General features: G+C 33.9%; 1 protein-coding gene across 8 annotated transcripts in view; it reads right to left on the reverse strand.

Moving 5' to 3' along the window:
* The window catches only part of RALGAPA1 (Ral GTPase activating protein catalytic subunit alpha 1), a 258,245-nt gene that overhangs the window by 152,371 nt on the left and 88,864 nt on the right, over positions 1 to 17,010 (reverse strand). For 2 of the 8 annotated variants that reach the window (XM_087858978.1, XM_087858977.1), the window contains exons 17-19: positions 12,976 to 13,116; positions 1,418 to 2,971; positions 643 to 723 (exon numbers count right to left, since the gene is read on the reverse strand). In XM_087858978.1, coding sequence (XP_087715104.1) covers positions 643 to 723; positions 1,418 to 2,971; positions 12,976 to 13,116 — 1,776 coding nt within the window. The remainder of the gene's footprint in view (positions 1 to 642; positions 724 to 1,417; positions 2,972 to 12,975; positions 13,117 to 17,010) is intronic. The other 6 variants (XM_045799896.2, XM_045799907.2, XM_045799929.2 and 3 more) reach the window with 5 other exon arrangements.

Raw genomic sequence — 17,010 nt, forward strand, 5'->3', positions numbered from 1 at the left:
TCTTGCCAAGGAATATTTGCAAGGAATCTATCCCTTGAATCTATGCACATCTCAGTGGGATATAAATGCATTTAAGTTTAGATAAAAAATCTATAATTGTGACATAATGTCATTTCTATTCACTACAAAGTCTAATTTTATTGCTTTAAGAAAAAAGAGGTTTATTTTCACAAAGGTTTTTCTGTAAAAAGAAAACCCACAAAAGTTATTTTGATTTCTTTATGACTACATTAACAAGAAAGTTTTAAACTTGGGGAAAAAACTTATAGAACATAAGATATTTACTTATTTCACTATTATACTGTTGAAAAGTTAATTTCTCTTCAATTAAAAGAAAACCAGCATTGCTTATATTCCTAACGAACTAAAAAGCATTTCAGGTTAAGAAAATACACTGGTCAAGAGTTCACTGTGAAATACCATTATCTTTATATTACTGGCCAGGCTTTGCTAAGCTGTCGAATACTGCCCTCAAGTGGCATTAATGGCTCAATGCAAGATGCATTATACAGCATTCTGTTAATCATGCTAACAAAACCATGTTAAACAAACAAAATCAAAACCTACCTTACTGCTGAAAGTTAATTTTCTATGTATGTAAAGTTATTTTAAATTTGAATCAAGATAAGAGAAGACAGTTACCATAATCTTGCTTTCTGTAATCTGTCCATAGAGGTTCCATATTTAAATCATGATTGGCTATCATGAAACCTTTATGCACATCTAAAATCTCAGAAAAAAGAAAAGTACTGGTAAGTGTTTTAAGGACTTGCATTCTATACAAATGAATGCAAAACTAAAAAGCCTACAGCTTGTTTTGAAATGGCTTACATGAAAAGTAACTAAATCCACTTTGAGATTTAAGAAATAATTTCTCCTTCGATAACTAAAAATGTTGGTGTTGGTTGTAGGACCTTGATTTCCATTATGTTACATAATGTCAAAGTAATTTTCTTCTAAGAAAAAATGATAAAACCCAGTAAATCAGCAATAAAAATAATGAACTCAATGAGATAGAGCCGGAGCCCTTTTAAATATAAACTACAAGGGGGCAGGGGAGAAAGTATTCCAACTACTTAGTAAACTTGATTTCATGGCTCATGTAGTACATACTCAGAAAAATATTTGATTTCGATAGCCTCTGAAAGGTCATTAAAATTTTCCTGTATCTTCCTCTTTCCTATCTTGTTCAGCAGCAAAGAGGTTTAACTAAATGCCTTATAAGGGAAATTAGTAATTTAAATAAACATTTTATGCTGGGAAAAATACAGCTGGGAAAAGGCGCATGCATAACCAAACAGAGAGAAAGCAGTGACCATCCCAAAGCTTTTTGATTGCTTATAGCTTGCTTCAATTGCATTAAGCCAAACTGGTGCTGTCTTTCTCCTTTTGCGCTCTGCACACTGTTAGTGCTCACCTGCAGCTTTCCTTCCAAAATAGCCCATTACATGACTGTACAGATCCCTCAGTGGAGCCTCTGGTGGCATTCTGTTCTGCCTCTGTGGGGAAACATTTGCCTTCGGCTTCGAAAGAGCATGTACAACAGTTTTATAAACGCCACCCAGGGAGCCCTGCTGTAGTCCTGCCTCATGACTTGATGATCTAAGAGTACTACGGCTACCTAACTGATTACTTGCAATCCCGTCTTTTTGTAATACAGTGGTGGGAATCTCTGCAGATTCCTTCATTGTTTTACTAACTGATGCTGTACCAACTGCATCTAGAGGCCTGTACACACCAGGTTTTACTAACTCTGTAAAACTACTGGAGCTGGCATGAGGGTTGCTGGCGCTGCTAGTGCCGCTACTACTGCTGCTGCTACCACTAAAGCCGCCAAGCTTCCGCAGTCTCATCTTCCATGGAGCCTCTTTGTTTTCCAGAGGATTATAAAACTGAACTGACTCAGTAGACGGTCTAAAAGTAACGTGAACGGTATTTCGTTTTTTAGTAGCAATTTTCATGATTTTGGCTCTATGAGTTACTGTTTCAGACAAGCTCCTTTTAGTTGGAGAAAGCTTGCTAGTGTTTGTAACATGAGGCAGTCTATGGTTAACAGGTGCTTTTAGTGAAGTTTTCTTGGCATGCATAACATGTGGGACAGTGGTTTTTTCATTAATTTGCACACCCTTAACCTTTTCGACTAGTGTTACATCTACACAGGCATCTAATTCTGTGGCTGTCTGTCTAAACAGGTGTTTCCTTTTTTCTTTATCACAAGGTCTATCCGAACTAGGTTCTGATGATTGTTTATCACTGTTTAGTTCCTTAGATTTTTCATAAGTTTTTGTTCTCATAAAACTGTCTAACTGGTTAGGTGCAATACTACTCATGAAGACAGCTGCGTTTGGTTCTTTTTGAAACTGAATGTTTTCAGGAGTCCCAGCAAAAGAGGCGGTATTTTCTGATTTACTTTCTTGGTCTATGTATTCTAACTTATCTAAAGATGATCGTTCATCTCTATTAACTGCAATAATCATTTCCTCAGAAGCTGCATCTTTGCCTAACTCATTTTTACTATGATTTTCCTGGTTTTCCTTAAAATATTCTTTCAGGGAGGAAAGAAGATCGTCATCTCCTTCAAGGTCAATGTACTGGATTTGTTCAAAAGCTGAATCTGCAAGTTCTACTGGATCTATTAAGTGACAAAGATGGTCATATATGCTATCACCAACTTCCAGAGAAGACTCTCTACTATGAGTATCAGTGATGTGGCTTTCAGTGGATCTAGTTATTGAAGAAGCCTCTGTGGAACTCTGCAAGCTTGGCGCATGACGGGATGAACTGTCAATGACAGGAACTGCACCTTTGGCTCGTTCAACAGTGAATGGTTCCAAGATGTCAGAAGTGCTGCTACTTCGAGGCAATGGCTGCTCCTCATTCAAAGCACCAAAAACTTCATTCCCCGTGTCTTCACTTTGTGAAAAATGTCTGACTCTAGTTGGGCGGGGAAGTATTTGAGCATCATCAATATCTGTAAAAAAGAAAAATTATGAAGAGTACGAACTATATGAACACGAAAAATATAGTATTAATTTCAACCATACCCTAAGCATATGCTTAAAACAAAAAAATTCTGAGATTTTTTGGTTATCTCAATGAAAAAACGTCTATTAAAAATAGGAATCTGTTTTTAAATCATGATGGGCACAAGCCAATATAGCATGTAGTGTCAATGAATTAGAAAACTATCAGAATACATTTTAAAATGTTAACATGCATAGTAACAGTGAGGTAATGAAACATTTGGAAGTGCAGTTAAAGATAGAGCTGTGCCAATAAATTAAGCAATTTAAACTTGCTATTCAATTTTTCCTACTTAAGTTCCAAGCAAAAAAAAGATCTTAACACAGAAAGCTGATTTAAGTATTCCACTGTAGAATCTTTTGGGTCTCATAAATTCTTATTTCTTCTTTACCAGGCAAGAGGCATTATCTTTTCTTCAAATCTTGCCTATCTGTTTGATCACATGTTACAAATGGAAATCTCCACCCTCTTCCAAAAGTTCTCTTTGCCAGGAAACTATTTATCTGTTCTACTGAGGTGTTTTATTTTTTATAGCATTAATATCTATTCACTCTATCAAATAAAAAGCAGTGTTAAAAAATTGTTGTTCTTTTTTTTCCATTTTTCACAAACACCATTTAATCTACTAGGAAGAAACCTCTGCCTATCATTGGCCCTTACCATTAAACAAACATGAAACCTTAAAAACTGTATCTAGGTCTTTTGGGGTACCTGGGTGGCTCAGTAGGTAAAGTGTCCAAACTCTTGATTTCGGCTCTGGTCATAATCTCAGGGTCCTGGGACCGAGCCTGCATTGAGCTCCATGCTCAGCAGGGAGTCTGCTTGGGATTCTTTCCCTCTCCCTTCCCCCTGCTCCTGCATGCACGCATTCTCTCTCTCAATAAAATCTTAAAAAAAAAAAAAAGTGTCTACGTCTTCTTACATCTCTAAGATTTTACAGTCAAAATGGACATTACAGATTATCTCGTTTAATTCTCTTACTCAGGAAATTGAGGCCCGAAGAGGTGAAACCATAAAGTATGAGAAGCAGGCTTTATGTTCCATGTCACTGCATTGCTTTCGCTCTTAAGTATATGGTAAATCCTCAAAAATATTTATGAAATTGAAAGTCACAACTTGAAATACTATTAAACTATAGGTATATGCAAATTAGAAATTTTAAAATTAGGGGCGCCTGGGTGGCACAGTCGTTAAGCGTCTGCCTTCGGCTCAGGGCGTGATCCCGGCGTTCTGGGATCAAGCCCCACATCAGGCTCCTCTGCTGGGAGCCTGCTTCTTCCTCTCCCACTCCCCCTGCTGTGTTCCCTCTCTCGCTGGCTGTCTCTCTGTCAAATAAATAAATAATCTTTAAAAAAAAAAAAGAAATTTTAAAATTAAAGTACAGTGTCTATGAATCCACCTTGGCCTTTATATTACCAAGAAAAAAGTAAAAAAAAATTTTTTTGCTTTTAAGCCAGCAAAATATAATGAAAAAAGGACAAAGAATCAAAAAGTCAGATGTTGTTACTCATTAGGCTTATAATGCAAAGGTTGTAAGTAACAGAACCGTAACTGAAAATGAGATTTAGATCCACAGTAAAACAGTGACTTATCCAAGATCACAAATTAACTTATTGATTGTGCTAGGTCTAGAACTTAGGTTTTCTTACTCCAGATTCTGAAACCAGTGTTCTCATTTATAAAATGGAGACAGTAATTCAAAATACTCTTGGGAACCATGCTATGAATAAAAGGAGGCTGGTCCTTCTGCCATTTTATCCGTATCGACTTCTTTGTACAAGGTCCACAAGGAGTCACTTTATATAGATTCAGAACAAGGGAACTTTGTATTATGATAAGATTCCACTATATTCCTGAAGATACATTTAGATTCCAAGCACAGGTCAAATACACAATACCATGAGAAGTTAAGACAATTAATTTATTTTACTATTAAGTTGAGGGGAATATTCTAAAAATGACATTGGCTTTCTTCTTCATACACTCCATTTAAAAATTCTTCTAAATTAAAAGTGAAACATTTCCTTAGAAACTAAACATTTATGCATTTATACCCATTATTTATTATTGCAGCACATAACTAATGCTTATTTGTCTGTCCTAAGGAATGTAAGTATTTTGGTTTTATTTTATCTCCCATAATAGGTCATTACAACCTCTGCCTAGAGGACAGAAATTACATTTAAGATGCATTTCAAGTTTCTTTCCACAAAATATCCTAATAGGACTTAGCAAAGGATAAAAACTAATTTTCGACCAAAATTCTTAAAAATTTTGTAGTTGAGAGTTTAATCTGCTCCAGTTCAAAATTAAAATTTTATTTTATTTTTTTTAAAGATTTTTAAAATTTATTTGACAGAGAGAGACAGCCAGCGAGAGAGGGAACAGAAGCAGGGAGAGTGGGAGAGGAAAAAGCAGGCTCCTAGCGGAGGAGCCTGATGTGGGGCTCGATCCCAGAACACTGGGATCACGTCCTGAGACGAAGGCAGACGCTTAACGACTGCGCCACCCAGGCGCCCCCAAAATTAAAATGTTAAAACCTTAAACAAACTGAGGGCTTCAGAGGGGAGGGGGGTGGGGGAATGGGATAGACTGGTGATGGGTAGTAAGGAGGGCACGTATTGCATGGTGCACTGGGTGTTATATGCAACTAATGAATCACTGAACTTTACATCAGCAACCAGGGATGTACTGTATGGTGACTAACATAATATAATAAAAAAAAACATTAAAATAAAATAAAATAAAATAAAAATAAAAGCTAATGTTATGGGGTGCCTGGGTGGCTCAGTTTAAGCATCAGACTTTCAGCTCAGGTCATGATCCCAGGGTCCTCCCATGTCAGGCTCCTTACTTCAGCGGGGAGCCTGCTTCTCCCTCTCCCTCTGCCTGCCACTCCCCCTGCTTATGCTCTCTCTCTGTCAAATAAATAAAATCTTAAAAAAAAAAAGGTAATGTTATGATTCTAGCAAATATATGAATTTCAGAAAAGCAGAATATTAGTTTTAAGTTCCTTTATTGACATTTCATAATTTTTCTATTCTAAACAAGCCAGTAAAGATTACTGTGAAGTTTTTTTGAGAATTTCTTCCCAACCCAGTCCTCACCTTGCATAATCAGAATATTTAGCCACTACTTCAGTCTGTTTTTTCCCTAAACTTTTTTTATCATATATGAATATCCAATATTTTCATGCAAGTTTAAGAGGGCAAGAGCTTTAAAAAATATATTTTTCTATCAATAATGTACTGCTTGAGAATTTAAGTTTAAATTTAAACAAAAAATAATATTTAAGCTTTAAATATAGTTCTCACATGGGCATGTAAGAATAGTAACTGAATAACCTCAAAGAAGAAAATAATTGCTGACTTAAGCATAAGTAACTGGAGCAAGCCTTCAATTTAAAGAAATGCTGTATACCTGCATTTTGTTAAGGAGAAAAAGACTAAATGAAAGCTAAACCATATAGTCTCTTCTACATGCTAGGCATTGTTACAAGCATCTTACACATATTAACTCATTTAATCCTCACAACAACACTGTGAAGTAGGTGTTGTTATCCCCATTTTATGGATGAAGAAACTATTTAAGTGACCTGTCTGAGGTTACACAGCTAGAAAGTGGAGAGGTGGGATTTGAGATAAAAATTAGTCCATGTTCTAAGTATCCTGAGTAATATATATCATATATTCATGAAATAATTAATTTTTTTTAAATTGGCAAAAATTAATTGTATTAAGAAATGATAAAGCAGCATAATCATTTATCTCTATAAAGATAAGAATTTAAGAAATAAAAACTTAGTCAAATACAAATATTAGTAAATTATACAGAAGAAAACAACCAACAAACTTTGCACTGGATTGCTGAAAATAACAGTGGCTTTAGGTTTAACAAAAATGGGTCTTCAATACAATTATGCTGCTTATATTTTACTTTGAAAAATAGAAGCCTCTAAATTAAATGATTTTAATCTAAAGTATTAGTAACCATTAAATGAGCAAAACAAGAAAAAAGTTTTTTAACAAATTTTTAAAAACTTTTGAACATTGATAAAATGCTTCCTATAGAGCGTACAAAGTGCTAGAAATGTCAAGTTTTATCTCTGGATTTTCTTAATAATGTTTAGTATGAAAGTGCTGGAAATTACTTCTGGATTAGTTTTTTTTTCCTGACCATTCTGTTTCAAAGAAAAGTTTCCTTTGCTATTTTGAATGATAAGCTGTAAATTAAAGTGTAATATTAGCTTGCAATGTATAAAAAAAATTTTCTTTCCACTAGAATTATGTTTCTTCAGGATTCTGTTTGTATTAACATCACAATATCCCCATTGCTTGAAATAATCCTTGTCACATAGTGGAGGCTTAGTACACTAATAGTGGTAGAAGGATAGCATCTCTTTTATATTAAAAATTAGTAGCTGCTAATTCATAAAATATCAAGCTAGTTCCTCAGGAAAATAAATCTCTTAAGTTATAACACTAGCATACCACAGGAAATTTTAACAATTTTAGAAAACAGGTACAGAATCACGTGCCAAATCCCTTTTACCCAAAGTTAAATTCTATTCTCGATCAATCATAAACACTAGCAATCAGTAATATTTTTAAGCTCCTGAATTCATAAAAATCATTTATACTAGTTTACAAAGAAGTTCATGCCATTTTAAAGCTGAAGTTTTTTTCTGGATTTACCTAAAAGAAATGACAATGTCCTTCATGTAATTAAAAAATGTTTTTGCCTATTTGGGTAACATGGCAATGTACTTTCAAGGTAAGAACCACAGAGCATCCATGTTTCCAATTTTATTACTAACAGAGTCTAGTAAAATCTATTTTTAAGACTGGATGTTCAATTTATAGGCAATTCAAAGCAGTATCTACATCACTGAAATCATGGGAAAACTGTTTATGCTGATGTTTTGTTGCAATTGTGAGTCTTATTTTATTGCTTTTATTTTGGTCATTGACAGAAATGCTACTGGTTTTTCTAAATTACTCTTACACTGGCAACTTTGCTGAACTTTTACATATTCTCATAGTTTTATCAACTTGGTTTTCCCAGTTATTAAATCAGGAAGGCTCCTTCTGATGCCCCAATGTCATAATTCTCTTGCTTAGAGAAATTAATAAAGAAATTTTAACTCACAAAAAAATTAAAAGCAACAAATCAACTTCAAATAATTAATTTTAATTTTAGACCACTAAAATTTAAAACACTAAACTATCCTCTACTCTTTTATCCTTCTAATATTGTTTCCCTTACTCTTAAATTTTAGGAATAGACAGATAACCAATACATTTTTTATGTTAAGAAAATTACACTGTTTTGTTTATGAACATGTTATATAACACCACTTTAAGTTAGCTTCAAGTTTTGAGATGTACTTTTAAAAAATACAAATTATTTCAGCAAAAACAAAACAAAACAAATCAGATTTGGAATTATGCTAGAACCAGCAGATTACAGGTAGAAAATCTGTAAAAGATTACTATCACATATTGATGGTAAGACAGCAATTCCTTGGTGTGTAAAGAAGGGCCTACTTGTTTGGTTGGAGGTGATTAGGCAGAATTTAGGAACAGGATGGGGCATGAGAGCTAACATTTTCTTTCTCCTGATACTCAGAAAACACAAGTAGAAAGATCAAAACATTTTTGCTCTACAGAGCTCAATTCAAATAATGAAGCACTGTTAAATAACATTAGCAGCCTATGTAATATGGCCTAGATAGACTAGAGTCTAAGAGTAAGCATGACAAACAAGTTAGCAGTTGAGAACTAGTTCAAAGAAAGCAGATCTGTAAACTTAATTTCTGGGTGAGAAACCCACACTACTTAATTAGAAAATAATAAGAAACAGTTGGAAAAGTATAAACAAAGTCAGGTGCCCACGCTGCTTATGGTTTTTTACATCGCTTCTTTCACTGAAGTATTATTTTTGGCAATAAAAGCTAATTTGCTCAAGAACAATTACTGAGATTTCTGGCTTCTCTGTCAACCATTTATCAGAAAAAGAAAGACTGTTTAGCCTAGCCTACCAAATGTTTAATTAAAAGTATAATCTAGTTTAAGAATAAGGGACAGGGAGCGCATGCTTGCCCAGACACCTGTATTACTTGTAGAGCTTTAAAAACTAATGTTAGATGCTAGTGCAACCCCCAGAATATTACATCAAAACCTGAGGGAGATGCCTGGGAAAAAATATTTCAATTGTTACACATGAGTCTATTGTTAAGAACTAATGAGACATATAGAGCAAATGCCTTTGAATTAGTCCCCCAGCTTAAGAAAAACTCTTCAATGATATTCAGCTATTCAAATAGTTTGGTCTGTATAAAGCTATAAAGAGCATAAATACCATCACATAACAGTGTAGGTAGAATGGACATCTAAAACAAGAATACTGGAGGAGAAAAAGGGGCTGGACAGAAATAGGGTGCTTCAAAAGCTGATGGCCCATTTTTTAACATCTTAGGGTTAAAAAGGAAAAAGGAATTAAACAGTTTCCTTTTACCCTCATAAGTATTCAAGAGTATTAGGTAAATATTTTTCCAGAGAACTCTACTTCTAACCAAAAGCTAGAGTGACTGTCTATGAGTGTTTTCACTGTTTTTTTGGTGAAGTAGTTACAGAAACCTCAGCTCCTGATCTTAAATGATTTCATTCACAAGTCACTTCTCAGGAAAGAGGAGTTTTTGCTGCTACTTTATATGTTCCTTGCCTCTTTTAAGTCTTAAAAGAAAAATGGTTTTTACTAAAATGAACCAAGTCTAAATTTGGTTTTATGTCTTATATGTAGTACACATGCACAAAAAACTGGAAGCAACTGCCTTGTAAGTTATCAACAATAAGCACTGGTTTGGAGGATTATGTATATTTTTCATATACTTTTCTATATAATCCATATTTTCTAAAATTAACATTATTTTGATAAACAGATATGAAGTTTGTTTTGATTTAGTGACTGATATCTCACCATTATCCTACTCTTTAAATCTATCACAGAATGCATGTTATCCCAAATGAAGGAAATGGAAACAAAAATAGAACTGCCACTTAGAAAATTCCTTTCATTCTTCCTAAAACACCTTCCCCATTAAATCACTAAAAGGTAATCTTTTTGTATTATGTATTTACAGTGAAGTAAGGATTCTGAAATAGACACCTACCCTAGTGAAGGCACTACCTTACAACATTTTAAAGGCAACAGCTCACCTTTATTTTAGCTTTTAAAAAATATTTCAGCACTTAACATGCATATTTGCCAAAATATTATTTAAGTTGCAGACAAGAAATTTTGTAAAGCCCTTAAGATTCTAAGGAAAAATAAATCTTCCTGACAGTTTTAACACAGCAGGGGAGTATTTGATCCAAACATTTAAGAATTAGTGTCCAAGGGGCACCTGGGTGGCTCACTTGGTTAGGGTTCTGCCTTCCTTTGGCTCAGGTCATGTTCCCAGGATCCTGGGATCAAGCCCTGCATTGTGTTGGGCTCCCTGCTCAGCGGGGAGTCTGCTTCTCCCTCTCCCTCTGCCCCCGCCGCCCCTGCTTTGGGTGCTCCTGTGCTTGTGCTCTCTCTCCCTCACAAATAAATAATATCTTTTAAAAAAAGATCTAGTGGCCAAAGTTCATTTCAGTTTTTCTAAACATGTCAAAAATGGTTTGCAGTAAATGCTTTAAAAATATTTCTTAAAACTAAAAAAAGCTTGAAGCAAAAAATATATCTCAGAGAAGTTTACAACAAATTGGGAGTTTCTTTTAGCTATATACAGTAAGTTATAAGAACAGAAATATTGTTTTGCCCATTTATGTAACTTAAATTATAATTTGATGCAATCAACCAAAATCAGTGCTACTTACATAGGAATGTACAGTGCTTAAATGGAGCGCCAAAGAGACAAAATATCCAAATTCTTTATTTGTAGCTAAACATCATATGTAACAAAAATATTTGCTGTTTTCTTCTGTATATTCAAATTTATATTATTCCATTTACATATTTTCTAATCTTGCTACTCTTTGCATCGATAGCTTAAATTATTTAGGTAGCCTAATCTTACTGCTGTCAAATATATATTCATTCATCATCAAATACTTATTGAGCACCCAGGTTTGGATTTGAGGCCAAATTTTCTGTTTTATTATTGTCATCCATAAAACTGCAAAGTCAACTATCAATTTCATTATACAATTCATCAGAGATTCATTATTTCTATTATACTTTGGTTCTAAAAAATAATATTGAACACTTCTCAAAAACACAATAAAGAATATGTCTAAATATTTATCATTCAAGGTATCTTGAACTAGAAAACACAAACATACCACAACCAATAACTGAATAGTTTATTTTCTCATTTTTAGAAAAGTAAAATACTAAGTTTTATTCATTTACAGTGTTTTCAAAGAAAACCAACCACAGGAGTGTCTATTTTTCTACATATATTCACCTTTCAATATGTTTGACTGAAATCTCTGATCTTAATTAGATTACAGATGGTGGAAAGCACTTCAACTGAAATATCATCATTAATAAAAAATTAAAATAATAATAATAATGCACCTTCCCTTTGGGACGCCTGGATGGCTCAGCTGGTTAAGTGGCTGACTTGATTTTGGTTTGGTTCCTGATCTTGGGGTCCTGGGATCAAGCCCCATGTCAGGCTCCACGCTCAGCGGGGAGTCTACTTCAGGATTCTCTCTCCCCCTCTGCTCTCTCCACCCCCCACCCCCACTCTCTATCTCCCTCTGAAATAAATAAGTCAATCTTTTTTTTTTTTTTTTTTGAAAAAAAGCACCTTCCCTCGCATAAACCTTTAATCCATTAAGAACTGAAAGGATAAAGACAGGTGGTTTAAAAGAAAAAAAAAAGTCAACCTCACCAAAAGTGGCACTGTCAAGGAAACACACTTAAGAAGAGTAGTAAGAAAGTACCTAAAAATGTACAAGTCATTTTCTTCAAGCTAGCACATTTTGCATAGTAACTATTCAACATGTTTGCTTCTGTCTAAAAGATAAGACACTATATGATTTTATTCACACAAAATTATTTTTTAAAAAAGCTACAGTGACAGAAATCAAAAGCGATTGTGTGGGGGAGGGGTACTGACTTGAAAGTGTCACTAGGGAATTTGGGGGATAATGGAAATGTTCTACATTTTCTTTGGGATAACAGTTAATAGGAGTGTGTATAATTCTCAAAAATCATTGAACTGATGCCAGGATCTATACATTTTATTACATGTTAATTAAACCTTATTAAAGAGCAGACCATCTCATCCTAGTACTGGGGATCAATGACCTGAGACAGAACTGAAAAGGTGACAAGGTTTTGAGGTTCCTTAAAAATTGGGGCTTCATAGAATGGTTTTCTTTATTCGGCTTAAAAGTGAGTTCTTAGAATTCTATATCCTATTATAATCTAATATAATCTAACATAGATACAAAGATTTATTCCAAAGCAACTCTAAGAGTATGTACTTTTCTCAATTATTGATTCCCCTTACTTACTTCCATTACTACAGATGATGGAGATGCATTATTCAAGATTTACCATATCATTAGTCAAAACAATGGGAAATTAAAAGTCAAGGCTCTGATTGTTACCTTTCAAATCATCTTTTGTCAGACACCTATAATGACATAAATATATATTACTACTTCTTTTAACCACCTGAGAAGAAAAAACTCAACTGTAAACAGAAAAAAATTGACAACCAAAAATATTGGACATTGGCACAGCACTAAACTTAGCACTTCCAGAATGAATGCCAGGATAGCATTAGAATTCAAATAACTCAAAATGTTGATTTCTCAGCCACTTTCCCAATTTCCCATGCCTCCCCCATAGAAATTAACTTTGAAGAGTTTATTTGATTAAGCAAAATTTGAAAGCAGAAGGATTAAAAAGTGAAAAAGGTGGTGCAGAAATTAGCAGAGGTGGCACTACCTGAAAGCTCATCAGAAAGGGGAGTGAGAACAATATCAGGCAAGAAGGGTTTGGAAGTATGGATCAGAACAGGAGCACTTTTAGCACTGCGTATATAGGCCGATGGCAGAGCACATTCACCAATGGATCGGCTTCTCATGGCTTTAAAAAGGAAAAGAAAGAAGTGGGGAAGGAAAAAAGAAGAGTGACTATAATGAAAGGCTTGTGTCACAGAAAAAGCAGCAACAGAGAAAACTAAAAGATACAAAGGAAGGAAATTTTAAATTAAAACATTTCAGCACGGCAAATACTGGCAAGCTGTAAGAAAAGAAATCAGAGAACACATGACATTTCCAATGTAAAGTTTTTGGTGTAAAGCAGGAAAATGCTTTTTATTATTAGCAGTTACAATGGTATAGCATTAAAAATCAGCAGACACTTTAAATTAGCACTATGTTCTCAAATCAAGGGTTGAAAAGTTCATTGAATGGAAACACTGAAAAGAACTCAACATTATTAGTTTAAAGAAAATTTGGTACTATATTTGGGCATTTCTCTGAGCCATTATGAGGCAATTCCGAGTCATTCTTCTTAATGAAGCTGAATTCCAAAAACAAATCATTTCTACTTTCATACTCTTCCCTAACAAAGTTTCGAAGTCACTCTTAGGTCATTTTTAGAACATTTTATGTAATTCATAATCTAAAGGATTGAATCTCATGGTTAGTATTCGATCTTGGGAGGAGAAGAATGCTTACTTAAATCCATATCTCTTATTTATATTAAAGCGTAACAGTATATAGGATGCCTGGGTGGCTCAGTTGGTTAAGCGTCAGACTTCGGCTCAGGTCATGATCCTGGGGTCCTGGATAGAGCTCCACATCAGGCTCCTTGCTTAGTGGGGAGTCAGCTTCTCCCTCTGCCTCTGCCCCTCCCCCTGCTTGTGCTGTCTCTCTTTCAAATAAATAAATTAAAAAAAAATAATAAAGTTTAACAGTATAATTTACAAATTTTAAGTAGGAATATTTAAAGAAAATAAAATTTGCAATCTGGATGAAAAATCAAGTCACTGAGAAAAATAAACAAGTTTGTGCTAATTCAAATGTTGAGCATATAATATAAAAACTTTAAAGATTAAGTTCTTCAAGATAAATTAAAAACTGGATCACTTTTCAAAAATTACATTTGTAGTTGCATTTGGTAGTCTCGTATAAGGGGTCACCAGCTCATACAATTAAAGACAAATTTTAGCACACTTAGAAATAAATTAATAGTCAAGTTTATACTTCCCAAACATACTTTTAACTTAACTTCCAGTTTAGGGATCCTTGAATAAATGAAGGTATGCATATTCTTATGTATGAACAGAGGACTTAAACAATATTGCATAATATCCAGTATAATATGATGGTTAAAAAAAAATTTGAGCGTTAATATCAATTCAAAATCTTGGTTGTCCTGGGTAATGGAAACTCCTGGTTCCCTGGTGCCTAAATTCCTTAGCTTGTCACACAAGGCCTATGTGACCTGGTTGCACTCATCACTGCAACTGCATCTTCTCCTTCTGTTCTCACACGCTGCTGCCACCGAGAATTATACTGTTTGAAATTTTCATGCTCTTCCAAAACAGCATGGCTCTGTGAATTAATAATATTCTTGGTCTTCTTTTCTTCCTAATACTCCTTACTCAAAATGTCATCTGTGAAGCTTTTCTGACTCTCCCGCATAATTAATTTATTGGCAATAAATATAGCAATGAACAAAACAGTTAAGAATCCCTGCTTTGCAAAGCTTACAATCTATTTTTAGTGGATTGTATGTTTTTTATGTCAGCCTCCCAACTTTTCAAACACACAGCTATATCCTCTGATCTTTATAATCCTTGGGACATATGAGCTCAATAAAGACTTAATGAATATCTGCATTTGGGGAGTCTGACATAATTATTTGAAAAAGAAAGGGTTCAGTTGCAAACATATAGAGGAGTAAATCAAAAAAAGATACTTATTTCAAAAACTAAATTGTTTCTTTTATAACTAATTTGATTTGGGGCACTTGGGCAGCTCAGCTGGTTAAGCATCTGCCTTCGGCTCACGTCATGACCTCAGGGTCCTGAGATTGAGCCCCACATCTGGCTCCCCGCTCAGTAAAGAGCCTGCTTCTCCCTCTCCCTCTGCCTGCCACTCCCTCTGCTTGTTCTCTCTCTGTCGAATAAATAAATAAAATCTTAAAAAAAAAAAAAAGTAAAACTAATTTGATTAAGTTTTCAATTCTACAGAAGAATTACAAGTTTTTCTCTATTTTTTTCCCTTGGGTTAGATAATTCCTTGAAGATAACAATTCCTTTTGTTCCTTCTTTCCTTCCTACCACCAACTTGAAGGAAGAGCTTGGGCATTTCCCTTGGGATTTTCCATAATCGCAGTGGTTTCAGTTTGTTATGATCCTAAATGAATTCTACAAAAATGCACCCCTCTATTTTTTACTATACTACAGGTCTTTATGCATACCTGAAAATCTGTCCAGTGCCTCACAGCCATGTAACCTGCACTATAGAAAATTACTTAACGATGAATTAGCTACTGGGATTTTTAGGGAAATTTACTAATCCAAAGCTTAGGTCAGAAATCTCCAGAAAGTCACTGAAATTCCTACTGCCACACACATTCCTTAGACACACATATCACTGATTTTAAATCTGTAATGTGTTTTATGTAGATGAAAGGGCAGTATGAAAAATGTAACATCAAGAAGAAAAAACAAATTTTCAAACATATAAGCATACCAATTTTTGAGGGCTTTGTATTTACCCTTCTCAAAAAAGAAAAAATAGATGCATTCTATATAAATTCATCTTGGACCATAAAATACATATTATGTCAAAAACTGTAACCTTCATTCAGGAGTTCCCATGCAACATAAGAAATTCATAAACAGTAAATGTATTAAATCCCTAAAAGCACACAAACACAAAATAAATAGAAGGAAGGCAAATCTGGCCTTTTCTCACTTCTAAAATGACACATAGTTCTCCATATTTATAATTAAATAAAATTCACATCATACATATGTCTGTCCACTGGCAGAAATGCCTTTGTAAGTCCCCAAACTAAGGCTCAATGTTTTAATAAAAATAAAGCAAAAGGAAAATGTGAAAACAGAAATGTGATATATTTGTTCCAACAGTTGAATATCAGGTCCTGAATCATAAATGCAAACAAGTTATTACTTCTCACAAACATATTCTAAAGTAAGTCTAAAGTAAGTCCTATATTCACTGCATCTCCTTTAATAATGTGTTGGCACAAGCAAAACCTCAGACAGGAGTAGTGATGAGGGACTTACTAGAATGTATACACTATATCATAGATTGAATTTTTAATTGTGTACACTCACTACGAACATAAAATTTTTAAAAATATTTTGAGAAAATATATATTCAAACACTATCTTAAATTAATCTGCTGCTCCTGTTTGTATTTTCTAACTTAGGCAAGCACTTTTCTGAACAGAATTTTTAATACTTCAACTTTTTATGTGATAGTTTTGTTTGATGAACATGACAGACAAGGTTGTTTTAGCATAGGTACCAGAATGGAATCATAGGTAGGAGTTTAAGAGGAGTATTTTGCTCATTATATGCTTTTTAAAGATTAGAAATATGCCAACATGTTAATGACTGTTTCTCATTAGATAGCTAATTGATGCTTCCTTGAACTTTACATTCCACACTAAGCATAAATTACTTCTATAATCAGAAAAATTATATGAGGAATTTTTAAAAAAAGATATGTTTTAAGTAAAACAAAGTAAAATTTTAAACTTAAAAGAATTCTGTCTTAAAAATTCTGTCCTAACCAATATACAAATATTTTCATTAAATGTGACATTAATATAAAATGAAGAAAGGCATTTCAGAAGTAATCAACATCTTCCTAAAAATCTCAAAAAATGATTCTATACCAAAACTTTAAACATTATATTAATTTTAATTCATCCACACCCTTTATCCTTATATCATTTCTTATTCTTCTTGACATAGACAATTCTATGCTTAT

Source organism: Ursus americanus, chromosome 35 (assembly GCF_024610735.1).
Source record: "Ursus americanus isolate L20-20 chromosome 35, mUrsAme1.1.p, whole genome shotgun sequence".
Lineage (NCBI taxonomy): Eukaryota > Metazoa > Chordata > Mammalia > Carnivora > Ursidae > Ursus > Ursus americanus.